Here is a 20,078-nt window from a genome sequence, read left to right as displayed (position 1 = left end):
AGAGTTCTCATTTATAAAAGGCAATCATTCACAAAAACATACACACATACAACCCATACTTACCCACGTTTCCTACCCCAATAGGATCGCGGACGAGACACCCAATTTATGTTACGGCCAGCTCGTTTCGGCCGAACATAAACGAAACAAGTACAAATGAATCGACTTGCAAGATTTTTATTATTACAAAAATTACAGGAACTTAACAGAACAAAGTCTAGGGTTCAACAAAAAGGGGAAAATCATAATCCAAATGGGGAAGAGAAAAGGTTGGTATGGGTTGTAAATAAATAAAGGCACGCCAAAAAGTGACTTCTCCAGAGGGCGTCAATCCCCTGGACGAAGTGAAGAAGAGTGGTGGAGGCCAAGGTTTTATCCTCTCCTTAATTAGGTGGAAGCAGGGAACAGGTGTGTGCGATCTCCTGCACTCTCAATGAAGAACAACGCCACCAGCAGGCGAGCAAGTGGAACACAGGGTCGTAACATATGTCAGTTGCTTTCAGGTAATACTGCTCAAACATGCATTTTAGTCTGGGACTACTTAAGTCTTGCCTGTGAAAGTGTGAAACCCGGGGTATTATGTTGTAACTTGTATATAATTATGCCAATGTTACCAAAGTGTTGCGTTGGACAGAGGATTAACTCTAAACCAACAAGTTGTGTACCAGTGCCACACAGGGTGAAAAAGGATGTTGACATTATTAGGCATAAGAGTGTTTCTAAAGGAAAGGTCAAGAATTTGTGAAAGTGTAAAAGGGCCATTATGGGTCACATGAATGTAACTGTCACCACCATGATACCAATTCATTAGATTTTCATATAGATCTACATACAGAATTGTATATGAATATATGCAGTGTTTGCTCTGTTTAATATACTGTTTGCTCTATTAAATTGCGCTTTATCAGAACAGTGGTAAATACATATTATATATGGTCAGTTACTGTAAGTTCTTACAGTATTTTTAATCTTTAATTTTTAATGTTTAATTTTTAATCATGCACTGCAATGAAAAAACAATTTAACCAATTGATTAAATATACAGCCAGCCTATACAACCAAATAAATTGCACATTGTTTTACATCGGACTGCTAAATGTTTATTTTGAGCGAGTTGCTGGGTGTTGCTGGATGTAAATGAAGAACAAACAAGGAAATGGACAAAGAATTTTAACAACGGACATATTGCAATCTACGGAAGGTAAATAACTTTATTTTATACAAATTCTGCTACATCAAGAATGTATTAATGTTATGTGCTGCTAGGATGTGTAACGTTAACTTGTCTAACTTTATGATAAAAAATAAATGCTTTACAACGAGTGAACTGAGAATATTGTATCTTTAGACAGAAAGGAACTGTCACAGTCTTACTATAAGAATCTGCAAACTAGGCTTTTGAATCTATTGTTGATCGCGGAATGGCCAACCGATCAGTTAAATTAACGAGTCGTAATATGTTTTGGAGCTGGTGAGTCAATTTTGCAAGCTTTTGCAAATATCTCCGTTAGTAAGTAAAACGAATAACTAATATTGATGTGTATGTGTGTGTTTCATGATCCAGGCATTTTGGGAATAAATATTATCCAGCCACACGATGTTCAGATGCGGTGAGTATTGTCATAAAATACACGTGAAATAGAGACAGAACATGTTACTCTGCTCAAATGCACTGGTTCAAACCCTCCAGACAAGCTTTATCTTCTTGAGTTTACAGGCCTAGCTGACCCAAAAATAAATGTCTTTCAAAATGAAAGTATTTTCAAACCTGTATAACTTACTTTTGTGAAACACAAGAATTTTGGGAATAAAACAACTAAAAATTAACACTGTTTTGCGACACTAACCAAATGGTAATAAATTATTGTAATATGTAAAATAGGAAAGAGGCCACACTATGCATAAACTATATTTGCAAAAACACGTTTCGGCGCGTGCAAACTGATGAAGGCACACGCCGAAACGTGTTTTTGCAAATATAAGTTTATGCATAGTGTGGCCTCTTTCCTATTTTACGTATTACAATAATGTATTACCATTTGGTTAGTGTTGCAAAACAGTGTTAATTTTTAGTAAGGGTTCTCCAGATTTATATAGCCTAACACTTATGGAACATAAAAAAAATGGTCCTATGTTACCCGATCAATAATCCTATTAACACTCTTTTTAAAAAAAAATATATTTTTAGATCAAGCATTGGACTTACGGAGCAGAATAGGCACCAACAGAGAAACAAGTCCATCACTAGTAAGTATCCACTGCAGTATCTGGTTACACTTTATTTCGATAGTCCACTTTAGAAATTTTACTAACTATAACTTTTCAACTACATGTCAACTAACTCTCATTAGAGTATTAGTAGGCTGTAGTAGACAGTCAATAGACTGGTAGGTTAAGTTTAGATGTTAGGATTCGGGTTAGGAGAATAAGTTGACTTGTAGTTGCCAAGTAACTTATAGTCAGTAGAATGTCTGTTAGGGGACCAACAAAACAGAGTGTTAGCAAATATTAAGCAGACAGTCTACTAATACTCTAATGACAGGTTGACATGTAGTTGCAAAGTTACTTATAGTTAGTAGAATGTTTAAAGTGGACTATCGAAATAAAGTGTTACCCAGTATCTAAATCCACAGTCAATTTTAAAGGCACAATGCACTCCGAAATTAAAAAATGATCTCTTTTTTTTCTTCACTCGTGCCATTCCAGATGTATATCTGACTTTCTTTCCACAAAGATTTTTTTTAAATTATCCATTATTCTAAGCCAATATAATGCAAGTGCATATGCCAGAAACTTCATACAGCCTATACTCACAGCTTGCTGTGTTGTTCACACAAGATGTTTTCTGCACTTATCATGTGAGCAATGCTCTTGGACTTTTTCGACCTTCAGCATTTTGGTGTCTATTCACTTGCATTATTTGACACACAAACACAAGAGATGGATAATATTTCTAAAAGTCTAGTTTATTTTTTCTAAAATATGTGTTTTCATCTGAAGAAAGAAAATCATATACCTTTCGGTCGGCATAAGGTAGATAAAATGAAGGGGGAATCAGTTTGCTCTCCTTTACCTAGTATTATTTATAAACCTTACATGTGATTTAATAAATGTACAATTAAAGGGGTGTTCCAAGCAAACATCTAAATCTCTTCACAAAGAGCCCTTCCACAAAAGGGTTAGCAAATGGGGACAATTAAATAAACTGAAGTAATTTTATCTTATAGTAATTTTATATTATATTTATGGTAATGTGACCTAGGATGGCAAGTTCCTGTGATTCATTTTAAAACTAGATATGGTGGAAGAGTTCCATTTAACATAGAATAATTGAGTTGTTTGTTTGGGTTTGCTATATTACACACATTTTCATCATATCGAAGTTCCATAGGTAAAACTTTTATTAATAGATGCGTTAATGTAACTACCTGCAGGGTTAAAAGAAAAGACGTCAAGAACACACAAACTTAAGGAACTTTTACACAACAACAATGTACTAAAAACAGAAGAGTTTTTTCTTTGTTCAGATGACAACGTTATTAAAACGATTACCATTTGGACAGATCCACTGTGTTAATCTACATGTTCCTTCTTTTGGTGATGCACATTTTTCTATCAGACATAAGTTTTAGATACCAGACAAAACGAATGAAATGTGACCCATGCTAATTTATTCCCCCCTTTTACCTCTTATCTTTTATCTTTCTGTGGCCAGGATCCGTCATTCATCGGAACAGCTACCAAGAGAAGTGAGTATTCGTCCTCTACCTCCTTTGTCTCAATGTTATTTCAACACAATTGGTCTCCAAAGTACTATATGTATGTTTATATTAGGGGTGTAAGATTAAGAAAATGTCATAATTCGATACAATTGCGATTTTCGATTCAAAAACGATTCTCGATAAATAAAAAAACGATTCACAGTATGTAAATGTAGTTACTTGTCCTATGTAGGTATTAGGGATGTGCATCTCCATAACTGAGGCCGATACGATGCGCATCTCGATGCATAGCCAACGATACAATACATTAATGATACAGATAAGCAGCTGCCAGCTACCGATGCAATGCAATACGATTCACTATTATTACGATCCGGTGCGATTCGATTTCGATTCAACGCATTGCAAAAATATGATGCTATGCAATTCAATATGGTATAGATAGTTAACTTTTATTTCTTTTGTTCAGACATAGGGCAAATCATAAAGTAGCCTAGCTTAAAGCTCCAGTATGCGACTTTGGTATTTGACCACAAGAGGGCGCAGTTTCAACAATAACAAAGGCGAAGCTTGATGACGCTATGAAGGAGGTGACGATGGGAGATGTCGTTTTTAATGCGTTTTCACCATCTAGCGATATATCTACATGGAATTAATGAATCATGATCACGGATGAGGTAATTTATTCGTTTTTGTATTACCTGTATGTCTGATCGTATTATTTTATTTCATCATAATTAATGAACTGCAAGGAACGTGAAATGTTATGCTATATTATCCCGTTACAACATACAGCTATTTGTCAAATGATTTGTTTGGTTAATGTTGTGCAGTTTTACGTTTTTATGATTAATGCCGTGTTGTGCAACGTGTTCAAACCAATATCTAAAAGTAAATTTGAACGAACATTTGCAAGTAATGACTAAATATATTTTTTTAACATCATATCCGATTGTATTTAATTGTACTGCCATAAGCTCGGTCACCACACGTGATAAAAAGCCTTACCAAAGTACAAAGAGCAATATAACTTTGTTTATAAGTGCTATTATTGACAGTTGCATGTCTTACCTGTCTATCAATACACTCGCGAGAGCAGAGTCTCGGTCAAGTCCAAGATTGTCGCGCAGCTCTCTCCATCTCGAAAACGCCTGCCGATATTTATCTGGGTTTTATTCCTCCGTTTGTCACACAGTCTGAGTGTATCCGAATATGGACGCTTTCGTTTTGTTGGCACTTCAATACTCGCCAAAGAGTTCGTGATCCATAACAGCTATAACCATACAGTCTATGGCTATAACGCTTTAACCACCACTTCCGCATTTGACCATGCGATATTCCGGTGTGGTGGGTCATATTTTTTATTTTATTCTTTTTTTATTCTTTGTCAGACGTCTTTATTGTTTATTGTGATAAGAAAAAAAACCTCAACAAAGTTGTTGTAAAAAAAAAAAAAAAAAAAAAAATTCCGGTGTGGTGGAATATCCTATCACATGGTCCACACCGGAAAAAAGGGATATTGCGTCACTGAGGCGCGACATTTCTTTTCCGGGACGGCCAGTTATTTAAAATCGGAATTTCTCTGAAATAAAAAATCTTTGGAGACTTTTGAGATATTGTAAGTACACAACTGGAGGAAATATATCACACTGTGCAAGTTATTTTTGGAAATTTTATTACAAAATTCCTACATATTGGAGCTTTAAGTGCCATCTGACTTTTAACACATGGCTCTCTCACAATCAAAAGATTTGGTTTCCACAAAAAAAGCAGGTACTGTAGGCTAACTGACCAGAAAGCAGGTGCTGTTATTATGTGCTTCACGGGCCGTTTATCAGTTTGGACCAGTGCAGCGCGAGCCGATCTTGATTAAGCGACACTGTTACTACACGGCCCTAAGAGATCCCCACTGAAGTAATAACATCGCTGCGAGATCTAGTGAGAAGCATTCATATTTCTCTGTAATTAACGGATCAAACAGCGCTGACGTGGAAACATTGTGCCATGGTATGAGCTGCATTTTATTGATCATCCGTTAAAATTTCTAAATCAAAGACCGCAATAGGAGAGAGCGCAACAGCCCTGGTAAGATCATTTCGTTTCTTTACTTTTAATGATGATAACTGTGTGTTAAGCATCAGACAGGGACTTACTTTCAATTTGATTTGCGATAGTTTGCACGTTGGCTTGATGAATAACGTTAGATGGTCAGCGGCGATGCGGCAGTAGCGTCGTCATAACTGGCTATAACATGACATATAGCCTATAACATGCTCTCACACCTTTATTTTAGAGCGTTTTTGGGAGGAGTAAAATTTACATATGTGGTTTCAACAACCAGATGCATTTACACTTGTCCAGTTTCTTCTGGAATGCGGCCCAGACCACCTCCTGAAGTGGTTTGAGCATTCAGATTCAAATGCGTCACGAATGCGTTTCGGAGGGCATTTACACCTGGTCTTTTCAAGATCATATAGCTATCCGATCACTAAAATCGCATGAAGTTGTAAATGGCCCCTATGTGTGTGTGTGTGTGTGTGTGTGTGTGTGTGTGTGGAATGCCTTATATCAGGCTTGATGTAATTTTACTTGATTTGTGATTTATTTTATTTAATTGATTCGAGTACTCAAATTTTCAACTATGTATCTCTGCTATAAGCTAAACCACAACAGTGGCATTTGTATTTATTTATTTTACATGTTGATTTTTTTGCTTTGATTGTAGCTTCTGTCATGAAATGGGACCCAGCTGCAACAGAGGCCCAAATAAAGTCTGTAGCCGATCATCTGAAACTGCTTGCTGCTATAAATGAAGCTTGTGAACCTTATAGCAGCCATATTTTGTTAACTGTTATGTTATATTGTTTTAACAACATTTTATAGATTATTTAAAGGGAAATTGTGTTAATTTACAACTTTACTGTTCTGGCTTTTAAGTTTTATTGTGTTAATTTATACTTTACTCTTTCGGCTGTTAAGTTTTAAAAAAGTAATAAAAATATATTTTGAGATTTAAATAGTTGATTTCTTGGAGTGATTAGTTTGGTTTACAGGAAAATGGTAAGCAGTTTATTACAGTTATATTGTTAAGATATACAAATGCAAGTATATACACCACAGTTATTCAATTGAATATACAATATTATCAATATTCTTTAAAATCTTATTTAGGTCTATGGTCTGTGTGTCTGCAGTTTCATGACACGACAACCATTAACAAGGAGTAACTGGGTTTTTCTCAGTGAGAACTAGCTCACTCACAAGTTCAACCACTGTTTTATAAATATTTGTAAGTAAATATTTTTTAAAGTTGGATCCTTGCAAAATGCACATATGGGATTTCCATGTCAGTATGGGTCTTTAACAGTCTTTGACATTTCTACTACAGAAAACACGTCTAATACAACTTTTATTCTGGCTGCCTTTAGATGTCTAACAATTACGTCTGTAGCACGTCTTTACTTGACATCTATACAATGTCCAGAAAAGACGTTAAAAAAACTTTCATTCTGGCTTCTGTGAGGATGTCTTCTGGATGTCTAAGAATGACGTCTTTAGCACGTCTTTAATTGACGTCTATACAATGTCCAGAAAAGACGTCAAAAAACTTTCATTCTGGCTCCTGTGAGGATGTCTTCTAGATGTCTAAGAATGACTCCTTTAGCACGTCTTTAATTGACGTCTATACAATGTCCAGAAAAGACGTAAAAAAAACGTTCATTCTGGCTCCTGTGAGGATGTCTTCTGGATGTCTAAGAATGACGTCTTTAGCACGTCTTTAATTGACGTCTATACAATGTCCAGAAAAGACGTATAAAAACTTTCATTCTGGCTCCTGTGAGGACGTCTTCTGGATGTCTAAGAATGACGTCTTTAGCACGTCTTTAATTGACGTCTATACAATGTCCAGAAAAGACGTATAAAAAACTTTCATTCTGGCTCCTGTGAGGACGTCTTCTGGATGTCTAAGAATGACGTCTTTAGCACGTCTTTAATTGACGTCTATACAATGTCCAGAAAAGACGTAAAAAAACTTTCATTCTGGCTTCTGTGAGGATGTCTTCTGGATGTCTAAGAATGACGTCTGTAGCACGTCTTTAATTGACGTCTATACAATGTCCAGAAAAGACGTATAAAAAACTTTCATTCTGGCTCCTGTGAGGACGTCTTCTGGATGTCTAAGAATGACGTCTTTAGCACGTCTTTAATTGACGTCTATACAATGTCCAGAAAAGACGTAAAAAAAACGTTCATTCTGGCTCCTGTGAGGACGTCTTCTGGATGTCTAAGAATGTCGTCTGTAGCACGTCTGTAATTGACGTCTATACAATGTCCAGAAAAGACGTAAAAAAACCTTTCATTCTGGCTCCTGTGAGGATGTCTTCTGGATGTCTAAGAATGTCGTCTGTAGCACGTCTGTAATTGACGTCTATACAATGTCCAGAAAAGACGTAAAAAAACCTTTCATTCTGGCTCCTGTGAGGACGTCTTCTGGATGTCTAAGAATGACGTATGTAGCACGTCTGTAATTGACGTCTATACAATGTCCAGAAAAGACGTAAAAAAAACTTTCATTCTGGCTCCTGTGAGGATGTCTTCTGGATGTCTAAGAATGACGTCTGTAGCACGTCTTTAATTGACGTCTATACAATGTCCAGAAAAGACGTATAAAAAACTTTCATTCTGGCTCCTGTGAGGACGTCTTCTGGATGTCTAAGAATGACGTCTGTAGCACGTCTTTAATTGACGTCTATACAATGTCCAGAAAAGACGTAAAAAAAACTTTCATTCTGGCTCCTGTGAGGATGTCTTCTGGATGTCTAAGAATGACGTCTGTAGCACGTCTGTAATTGACGTCTATACAATGTCCAGAAAAGACGTATAAAAAACTTTCATTCTGGCTCCTGTGAGGATGTCTTCTGGATGTCTAAGAATGACGTCTGTAGCACGTCTGTAATTGACGTCTATACAATGTCCAGAAAAGACGTAAAAAAAACTTTCATTCTGGCTCCTGTGAGGACGTCTTCTGGATGTCTAAGAATGACGTCTGTAGCACGTCTGTAATTGACGTCTATACAATGTCCAGAAAAGACGTAAAAAAAAACGTTCATTCTGGCTCCTGTGAGGATGTCTTCTGGATGTCTAAGAATGACGTCTGTAGCACGTCTGTAATTGACGTCTATACAATGTCCACAAAAGACGTCAAAAAACATTCATTCTGGCTTCTGTGAGGATGTCTTCTGGATGTCTAAGAATGACGTCTGTAGCACGTCTTTAATTGACGTCTATACAATGTCCAGAAAAGACGTAAAAAAAACTTTCATTCTGGCTTCTGTGAGGACGTCTTCTGGATGTCTAAGAATGACGTCTGTAGCACATCTGTAATTGACGTCTATACAATGTCCACAAAAGACGTCAAAAAACATTCATTCTGGCTTCTGTGAGGATGTCTTCTGGATGTCTAAGAATGACGTCTGTAGCACGTCTTTAATTGACGTCTATACAATGTCCAGAAAAGACGTATAAAAAACTTTCATTCTGGCTTCTGTGAGGACGTCTTCTGGATGTCTAAGAATGACGTCTGTAGCACGTCTGTAATTGACGTCTATACAATGTCCAGAAAAGACGTAAAAAAAACTTTCATTCTGGCTCCTGTGAGGACGTCTTCTGGATGTCTAAGAATGACGTCTGTAGCACGTCTTTAATTGACGTCTATACAATGTCCAGAAAAGACGTAAAAAAAACTTTCATTCTGGCTCCTGTGAGGATGTCTTCTGGATGTCTAAGAATGACGTCTGTAGCACGTCTTTAATTGACATCTATACAATGTCCAGAAAAGACGTAAAAAAAACTTTCATTCTGGCTTCTGTGAGGACGTCTTCTGGATGTCTAAGAATGACGTCTGTAGCACGTCTGTAATTGACGTCTATACAATGTCCACAAAAGACGTCAAAAAACATTCATTCTGGCTTCTGTGAGGACGTCTTCTGGATGTCTAAGAATGACGTCTGTAGCACGTCTTTAATTGACGTCTATACAATGTCCAGAAAAGACGTATAAAAAACTTTCATTCTGGCTTCTGTGAGGACGTCTTCTGGATGTCTAAGAATGACGTCTGTAGCACGTCTGTAATTGACGTCTATACAATGTCCAGAAAAGACGTAAAAAAAACTTTCATTCTGGCTCCTGTGAGGATGTCTTCTGGATGTCTAAGAATGACGTCTGTAGCACGTCTGTAATTGACGTCTATACAATGTCCACAAAAGACGTCAAAAAACATTCATTCTGGCTCCTGTGAGGACGTCTTCTGGATGTCTAACAATTACGTCTGTAGCACGTCTTTACTTGACATCTATACAATGTCCAGAAAAGACGTAAAAAAAACTTTCATTCTGGCTTCTGTGAGGACGTCTTCTGGATGTCTAAGAATGACGTCTGTAGCACGTCTGTAATTGACATCTATACAATGTCCAGAAAAGACGTAAAAAAAACTTTCATTCTGGCTTCTGTGAGGACGTCTTCTGGATGTCTAAGAATGACGTCTGTAGCACGTCTGTAATTGACGTCTATACAATGTCCACAAAAGACGTCAAAAAACATTCATTCTGGCTCCTGTGAGGACGTCTTCTGGATGTCTAACAATTACGTCTGTAGCACGTCTTTACTTGACATCTATACAATGTCCAGAAAAGACGTAAAAAAAACTTTCATTCTGGCTCCTGTGAGGATGTCTTCTGGATGTCTAAGAATGACGTCTGTAGCACGTCTTTAATTGACGTCTATACAATGTCCAGAAAAGACGTATAAAAAACTTTCATTCTGGCTTCTGTGAGGATGTCTTCTGGATGTCTAAGAATGACGTCTGTAGCACGTCTTTAATTGACGTCTATACAATGTCCAGAAAAGACGTAAAAAAAACTTTCATTCTGGCTCCTGTGAGGACGTCTTCTGGATGTCTAAGAATTATGTCTTTTAGACGTCTTCTGGACGACTTTTTGCTCGCTGGGTTAGATCGATTCTACAGAGTGCGTTCATATACCAGTGAGTAATCTTTCCGTTATAAATAACCTCTTACGAGCTGTATTTCAGCTATTATTATGTTGATGTTAAATCTGTAATTTGATATCTTTTGACGTTACGACGCACGCATATGTTTATTGCATCGTGTATCTGAGGTAAATACATGTAAAAGGGAGTTCACTATCTATCTGTGATCATTTAATCTCAATTTCTAAATAACGTGGAGTATATATGATTATTTATGATAGAATAAGGATATATGATGATTATATCATCTCTGGGGTGCGTTTCCCGAAAGCATCGTTGGCCAACTATGGTCGCAAGTTCCGTCGTTACCAATAGAGTTCAATGGACATTGCGATGAACTTGCGACCATAGTTGGCCAACGATGCTTTCGGGAAACGCACCCCTGGACGATCGCTTGAAATGAGATCACGTGTCTGTGAACGCGACGCCATTTACTCTGTTTTTTGATTCGATCTTTATGTTACTTGATTATATTTCGTATAGTTAGGGAAATATTGAGTCATTGCATGCATAATATCCAGAATAGTAATAGTTTGTGAGTACTATCAGCCGAAATTGATGACTCTAGATGTTACAATGATTGAATACATAGTACTACAATGCTTATTTTCTTCTGTGCATATAACTTTATCTGAAACATGTTATCTTGAATATGTTATAATTTAATTATTGTTACTTCTATTTCATTTAGAACCACTACTGTTTGCATGTGGCTGCAAATTACCATTAAAGAGATATACGTCTCTGACCGGACGTCTTGTGACTGCTCATTCTCCACCAGAACGTAATATAGTCTTCATTACAGTCTTGATGATTATCCTTTATTGGTTACTAAATGTTCAGTAAGAATATTATTTATGTGTTACTGACAACATTCAAATGAATGAAGAATACTCACTTGGAACACAAGGGCACGATGGTGTGTCCATTACTGTTAATACAATAATAACAACAGTTAAACAAATTAAAAAATCTAATCAGTCTTCATAAATAAATAAGTAAATAATAGATTTTTGATAACTATATTTCAGCCTATAATTTTAATAAATGAATGATTAATATGTAATTAATCAGATTTTTTAATCCAGGCATTTTTACTTGTATTATTCTAAACGTACCTTGGGAATCAGCGACGCACATCCCAGTAAAAAGTGTTAGAAACAAAACCACACGCATGTCCATCCTGATATAAGACAACAATACATTACATCTCAGCATATGAAGAAATCATTTTCAATTTCTCATCCTCATTTAAACAAAGAAACATACAGAATGTATTGGTATTGTAATGATAAAATTGCATATGCTCGGAGAGGATGACACAGCAGCCAAACTATAGCTGCAACATATGAATAGCCTATATAATATTTGTTTGCCATCTTCACATATTCTTTATTGTATATAATTGTAATTAATTATAATTAATATAAAGGAAAGAGATTTATTATCCAGCTACTGTTCCTCTTCTGTTTGTTTGTTTGTATGTTTATTTGTTTGTTTTTCTATACCAATTCTGCAAAAGGGAGAGCGCGAAACTTGTCACTTGAAAACGAAAAACTGTGTGTGAGACTCAAGCAGTTGTAGTTTCGTACTTGTGTTTGTCCTAGAAAAACATCCAAGACATTTGTGAGAAAATATTCTACAAGTGTGCAATTCTCATTGGATGAATTCACAAACTGATTTGAGGATGTGCAAAATTTCTTCACATTTTTTGACGCGGGTGTGTAAATGTGTTTTGCACCATATTCACTGCAGCAACAGCAGCAAAAATGTGAGCGTACGGGTTTCTTAATTTGTGAGTTGTAGATTAGGATTTGTGCACCTGTAATAAAGAATTTGAGAAGGTGTAACTGTTGTGTTTGTGGGAGAGAGAAAAAATCTACAAGTTTGCAACTCTTAAAACATTTCTCTCTGTGACTTAACATTTTCTGATACATGTGTGGCTATTCTCTACAACTTAAATGTGTCACAGGTGTTCAGTTGATTTGCAGCAAAAATACCTTCATACTAATGGACGTCTCCAATAGTCCACACTACAGAACAACATGCATGAAATAAACATTAAACTCACCTGAATTTCATCAATCAACCTCAGTCACAGAAGACCTTCACAATTCAGTATTTTTTTGCTTTTAAACAAAACATTTTAATACATAATGGAATTGATAATATTTTTATAACAATTGCTATATTTATTATGTATCCATTATATTATTCACATGAGGAATATTATGACCACTCATACGAATAATTTTCAATTTCATAATTATATCACACTAACTCGCTTATTTTAAATATCGCTTACTGTCGTTTATTTCGCCGATCTAACACTTTACAGTAACACAATTATCAAAAGAATCACGAAGATGGAAATTACTCCTGCGTCACACTCCTGCTCTGATCACTAATAGCCTCAAACGCACCTCTTTCTTTAGTTTTTTTTTTTTTTTTCTTCATCAAACTGAGTCGACATTCACTTGTCTGTGAGCATGCATGGCCAAACCACACTGTAATATGTCTCAGATGCGCAGATCAAACATGCGATGCGAATCAGCCAAAAACTTGTATTACCTGCCCGTAGTTAGTGATGAGTGATTTCGAAACACTGCTTCTTGAAGCTTTGAAACCTACAGATCTTTTGTTTCAAATCAGTGGTTCAGAGCGTTTATAAAACTGCCAAAGTCATGTGATTTCAGTAAACTAGGCTCCATTACATCATAACTGTTTCGAAATGTCCATTTCTTAATATCAAATAGGCCAATGCAAAGTTGAGTATAGCGACCTTGGTAGTTCGGACTTGCCAAGTTTGACTCAGAAGAACGAACTGCCGAGGACTGAAGTCCGGTTATCTCTATACGAAATATGTTACAAAACACCACTCTGCCTAATTACAGCTAGAGTAAATTACATTAAAAACATCACAGTTAGGCTACTTATTGCACAATGAGTTTCATTAGGTGGCAATTCAGTCTGTCGAATGGATCAGTTATACATATCATTAAACTGACAATTAAATAAATTTGAAATTTAATGCAACATGTGCTATAAAATAGTACAAATGATTATATCAATCTGTTTACAAAAAAAGGCCTTTAGTGAAGAAGCTGTTAGTTGAGTTTCTTTGAGAGCATGATATGCAATGGAGGTTTTACAAAACTAAACTTTTGTTTAGTAATGACAAAAGAACATTCAAGAAGAGTCAGTTATTGACATTGTGGCTAATAATTAGGATTAGTTTTTTTTTTTGTTTTTTTTTTTAAAGGGCAAAATACAACTAAACAATATTTATTGCTAATTATTCTAAATAGCATTAAATAACACTGACTGAACATTCAATAATTTTCAGTTTCCAACACTCTTAAATGATCTTATTTCTGCTTGTAGATTTCACTAATCTTCAAAAACGAAAAAAAGGGCAATCAAAGGGTGAAGTTAATTATTTGTGGAAAAGAAAAACATTCAGTCATCCCGACTCATCCGTACAGCAAACAGAGAGACAGCATTGGCACATTTGTTCAGGGTTTGTGAATGTAAACAAAGCACAACAGCAAAAGGATAATTAAACAAACATGTTCTTCAGTTCTTACAGTAGTTTCCAGGTAGGGGCAGAGTGGGGGCGGTTGCAACACTTTTTACATTTCCTTCAGTTTCTCAGCGACTGTTTGTAATAGAAAGACAAAAAATATAGGCTATATATTAAACCCATATATGTCACCTACTACCTGCCCATACTGTTGCAACATGTGTACATATGATAATATGAAAGTAATTTTGTACTTAAATGGACCCTGAAAAATGTTGCAACTGTCCCCATATATGGAGACAGTTGCAACAGTACCGAGAGGCAGTTGCAACAGTCATTTAGATGTAATAAAACTCATACTTCGACTCATACTCATACTTCCAAAGGAGCAGATGCCCCAGCTTGCTCTGGAAGAACTGGTGGTGGCGGCCGGTCTGTCACCAAAGATGGTGCAGTCACTATCTTTGAATTTATAACATAAATTCTGCACATTGCCTAGTGTTCCAGCCAATGGGAGGGCCAACCTAACAATTCCAGGAATGTTGTAGATGGACATCGTCAGGCCTGGGTGACTTCTCATATCCAGGTATCGCAAACAAGCTTGTGTTCCGTGTGAGACTGGTATCTTGAGGGCACCGTATAGACAGACTGGGCTGTCTTTTCATGAACCCCATAAACCAATCCCGGCCAGCCAGGGAGCACTCATTCCAGGTTTCAGGGTAGGAGCACTTGTAGTAGACAGCCAGTTGGAAGGCCAATTGACGAACCTGCGAAATGGATGGTAAATGAAAATGGAGGTAGAATGGTAATTTCTCTTATCTTATTATTTCACACTCTCAATATTCTTATATAATTCTCCCTACCAGCCCTCCCTTTAAGCCTACACTCTGCTTTAATACCTTCCTCATGCTTACCTCTTTAGCGCTGAGACTATAGAAAAGATCAGCTGCTCTTTTTAGGTATTCTGCCAGGCTATCTTCCTGATGGACTGAGAAGACCCTCCTCGGGGTCCAGTAACCTGTCCTCATCTCCTCTCCTGGACTTAGCCTCTCTCTCTTTTTAATAAAGCGGTAGAGGGTTGTGTGGCAAATTGAATACTGTTTTGCCACAGACCTCACTGTCCTGTTGTCATTGCTCACTACAGCAGCCGCTATGGACAGAATAGGTAGAGGGACACCTATATCTGTTGTCCTTTTCCTGTCTCGTGGCATACTGAAAAAACAGAACAGAAAATTTAGGATACACTGCAGCCTAGTTTGACTTTTAAAAAAGCAATTTGCTGAAATACAAAGAGGAGACACCTGGCTATTGAAATATGTTCTTTATCAAACCACTGAATTGCCTTTTATATCAATTTCATCTAATTGTCATTATTATTGTCAGGAGGGACAGTTGCAACACCATGTGGGGACAGTTGCAACGCACCCCTTGGCAGCCATCTTAAAACTAGTGATGCTAGCCTAACACATTAGCTTGAACACGTTGTACCTAAGTCTGTTAAGAGCTAAGAAACTGAAAACTATAAAGATCAATACTTAAACAGTTTAGACAGTATGACAAAAAACCTACTTGTAAAAAAAGTTACTTTTTTACCTTGAATTTCAGTTCCCCCATAAGGAAATTTAACATGTGGCTGTTAACTTCCAGAGAGAAGGAGGGGCATACTGAGCATGTTTAGTTGGAGTGTCATAACTCCAGCTCATTCCTGATTGGAGAAATCAGCAATGTTGCAACTGTCCCCACTCTCCCCCTACATGTGTAAATTAAATATAGATGAATCCTTATTAAAGCTAAAATTATTCCGTCAAGAGCAGATTTGAGCGTTTTTGCCTTTAGGCCTAGTTGTTTATTTTATTTTAGTTGACATTTTAAGTGACGAAAATGTTTATGTTGTTAGTTAACTATAATAACACTGATGTAATGTTTGATCAAATCATCTTACTTGGTATTGTGGATGTAGAATACACAGGATAATTAAAGTTAAAATTGCTCTTTTAATAAAAATTATTATCAATTATCAAGCTTTGTTGGCTATTAAAATATCAGCTACATTTGTAAACAATATTAGAAACAATATTAGAAAACATGGCATTGGTCTTCACGGCAGGGGTGGACTGGCCATCGGGCTGAACGGGCACTTTCCTGGTGGGCCAACATGCTTTTTGGGCCAATACATCTCATACTTAAAAAAAATATATATATAATAATAATATATATAGGACCAAAAACCTCAACATGTAATAACCCAGAATACTGTCTAATATTACAGATCTTCTTCTCCACTGGAAATGTCCTAGGCCCTTAATTTAACCTTGTTTGGGAGTCACACTTGTTATCTTCACGGTCATAAGTGACCGGACACCTGAAAATGAAACTTCCTCCACACCAGTAAAACCAATGAAATATATTTTTGTTCAATAATATTTTTTCTTTTGTATTTTGAGAGGATTTGATGGTACTTATTAATATTTATGCAATAATTATGGTTCATTTTTAAAAAGTTTTTTTTTTTTTTTTTTTTTTTTCAAATATTTTTTTTTCAATTAATGCAGTATTTCAGATCAATATAGAGACTAGGCTTTTTATATCAAATTTTTGAAGTCAAAATTAGCGTCATCTGTTGAGAGAGAAAAAATAAAACATGTAATTTCATGGTGTTTCCACTAGATGCCTGTATTGCTCTCTATGGAGAGGCTTGTGAATTCACTAGTCGTTTTGGTTTCACTTTATTTTGATGGTCCCTTTAACACATTCTGTTGACTATAAGTAGCGCCGCACCTATATGTCTACTAACTCTCATTAGAGTGTTAGTAGAGTATTAGTAGACTAGGGTTAGGGTTAGAATAAGTTGACGTAATTGCAAAGTTACTTATAGTCAGTAGAATGTCTGTTGGAGGAGCATCACAATAAAGAGTTAGTAGATAGCGGACACTCTACTAATACTCAATGAAAGTTAGTTGACATGTAGTTGCAAAGCTACTTATAGTCAACAGAATGTTCAAAAGGGACCATCAAAATAAAGTGTTACCGAATTTTCTATACAAAACACTTTGTTAGTGTGAAGTTTTTACAACATGTTGTACAATTTAACAGGATTTAACAGTAAATTTTAGTAGCATTCTCAGATCAATGTAATAGTAATGATATCATTGTTTAAAAAAAAAAAAAAATCTCATTATGTTCTTCTATCAAAACACTTTTCCTGGCATGCAAGAAAAAGCATGATAGAAATGTTGTGTAGTTTTCTCATGTCAGTATGAAAAGTAAGTGTGCTTAATGTAAACAGTACTCTTTCATTTGTGCAGTTAGGTACTTTTTGGTTGTGTTTACTTTTAATAAAGGAAGAAATGAAGCGCTCAGTAAATGTAACATTAGCACAAAGTACACTACATTGCCTTATCAAGACTCTGGATATGCAAAATCTCCAAGCCTTATCTTTAAGCCTCTCTGTATTTTCTTTCTTTGCAATATATTCACAAATTGAAACTGGCTACACTCCACAGTGAATCTCTGTGTTTTGTAAATAAAGTGAAATAATTCCTCCGTGTATCTATTATATCACACAGACTCTTGAAGTTTAGTCCTCGATCTTGTATCAAACAGCAAAAAAAAAGTTGTAGAATGATGTGTGTGAATAAATTTGCCTGGACATTGCATGTCCAGTTGCTGAAACAAATATTGTGCAGACCAAATTTTAATCAAATTTTTGTTTAAACACGGCAAGCTTGGTAACATTTTAATCATCAAACTTTTTGTAATTGTACTGTACTAAATGAGTATCTTTAATTTTGGGGTACTGAATAATGGCTTCAATTAATAGAAAGTTTTGCAACCACAGTGATTACTGTTTTAATCCTAGTTGAATTCTTCTACATTTTAATTTCATCATTAGCTGAATTGTTTTGCTGTGGTCTCGATTTTTTTTTTTTTTTTTTTTTTTGGTGGTAATGCTCTGTAGTGTTTCATTGATAACTTCATGTATACAAATCATACTTATTTTTTGTAAATCCATAATTATTTATACATTCATTGTTTCAACACAGGAAGACTTGAAGTATTGGTGCAGAATGCATTCACTCATATTGTGGTTGAGTAAATTTATTATATTTAAGTGCATTCAAGTCAGACATTTCATCAGTTTATTAATTCCTTGTTTCTTGTGAACAGAATTTGCTTATGCAGGAACTTCTCATCATGTAATCGGATACTTAATGTGTGATCTTGTGATCAGGATGTGATCCTCAATTCTGTGGGTAATTTCACAACTTCAATTGTGTTTATCTTTGTTTGCATTAATGTCACATGTTTTGCAGGAATAGCATGGATGTTTTGGTCTCAGAATTACAAAATTTGAGATCTGAGTTTTTGGCAAACTGTCTAGATGCAATATTTTTTTTAATAAAATAATGATTTTAAGTCATAATCACCAGTTTTGTTTATATAGAAAAATAACCTTGATTTTGTTTATTATCACTTTCTGTCTTTTGAGTGAAATAGTCTAGAACTGAAAATGCTACAAAACAAACTTGCAGGCAAGTACAATTTACACTCCAAATACTTTTGCTGCAAGTTCAGTTTACTTATTTGAAGCTGCAACATTTGATTTCATTACACTAAATTTACTTAAAATTATTAACGAATCATGCTTTTGAGTTGGAATAACATGAATAATTTTTTGTTGACGGCTGAAACTGTAGTCAATTTCCCAGCATGCTCCGCATGGGATTGAGATGCTAAACTTGGGATGCTAAACTCAAAACATCCTCCATTACATTCATGTTTGTCAGTATATTATGATCTTACAATGCAAATTAACATACAAAACACTTTGTTAGTGTGAAGTTCTTTCAACATGTACATGTTTCACATGTCAGTTCTCAGCTCCACACACACAGGAACCCAGGCCGACCCCTTCCACAACCAATAACCCTCTGTCCTCCTTTTCTCCACTAACCGAGGAAGAAGTATCTACACTTTTCCTTTCCAGTCATCCTACCACGTGCCCTCTAGACCCCATCCCCTCACACCTTCTACAAGCCATCTCTCCCACACTTCTACCAGCACTCACACACATCATCAACTCATCCCTCCATACGGGCACTTTCCCTACAGCATTCAAGCAGGCTCGGGTTACTCCACTGCTTAAAAAACCAACACTAAACACATCATTTGTAGAGAATTACAGACCTATCTCTCTCCTACCAATTATTGTGAAAACACCTGAAAGAGCTGTTTTCAACCAAGTAACATCCTTCTTATCTCTAAACAACCAGCTGGATGTCAACCAATCTGGCTTCAAGAAAGGGCATTCAACTGAGACTGCATTACTGTGGGTCACAGAAGCTGCTTCCAAATCTTCAGTCCTCATTCTCCTGGATCTGCTGCCTTCGACACTGAATCATCAGATCCTTCTGTCCAGCCTCTCATCACTGGGCATCACAGGAACTTCACTCCACTGGTTTGAGTCCTATCTCACAGGTAGGTCCTTCAGGGTCGCATGGAGAGTCGAGGTATCCAGAGCACATCAACTGACCACAGGGGTTCCTCAGGGTTCAGTTCTTGGTCCCCTCCTCTTCTCCATTTACACCACATCACTGGGACACATCATACAGGCACACGGTTTCTCCTACCACTGCTATGCTGATGACACACAGCTCTTCCTCTCATTTCAACCAGATGATCCCACAGTAGCTGCACGGATCTCAAGCTGTCTGGCGGACATCTCGGCATGGATGAAGGATCATCACCTACAGCTCAACCTGGCAAAGACTGAGCTTCTCGTCCTC

The 20,078-nt window shown here is 36.4% G+C and overlaps 2 protein-coding genes across 2 annotated transcripts in view; both read right to left on the bottom strand.

Moving 5' to 3' along the window:
- Positions 1-13,414, bottom strand: part of LOC307162660 (fucolectin-1-like) — a 38,444-nt gene extending 25,030 nt beyond the window's left edge. The window contains exons 1-4 of the mRNA XM_079878132.1: positions 13,193-13,414; positions 12,770-12,802; positions 11,888-11,952; positions 11,668-11,700 (exon numbers count right to left, since the gene is read on the bottom strand). Coding sequence (XP_079734258.1) covers positions 11,668-11,700; positions 11,888-11,951 — 97 coding nt within the window. The 5' untranslated portion in view covers position 11,952; positions 12,770-12,802; positions 13,193-13,414. The remainder of the gene's footprint in view (positions 1-11,667; positions 11,701-11,887; positions 11,953-12,769; positions 12,803-13,192) is intronic.
- The window catches only part of LOC307162669 (fucolectin-1-like), a 380,376-nt gene extending 366,901 nt beyond the window's left edge, over positions 1-13,475 (bottom strand). The window contains exon 1 of the mRNA XM_079878161.1: positions 13,341-13,475. The gene's annotated coding sequence lies outside the window, so the exon portion shown is untranslated. The remainder of the gene's footprint in view (positions 1-13,340) is intronic.
- Between the last annotated feature and the right edge of the window lie 6,603 nt (positions 13,476-20,078).

The sequence above is a fragment of the Squalius cephalus genome (assembly GCF_949319135.1).
Source record: "Squalius cephalus genome assembly, chromosome: 8".
Lineage (NCBI taxonomy): Eukaryota > Metazoa > Chordata > Actinopteri > Cypriniformes > Leuciscidae > Squalius > Squalius cephalus.
Note: the sequence above shows the minus strand (reverse complement) of the source record. Positions and strands in the feature narration are given on the sequence as shown.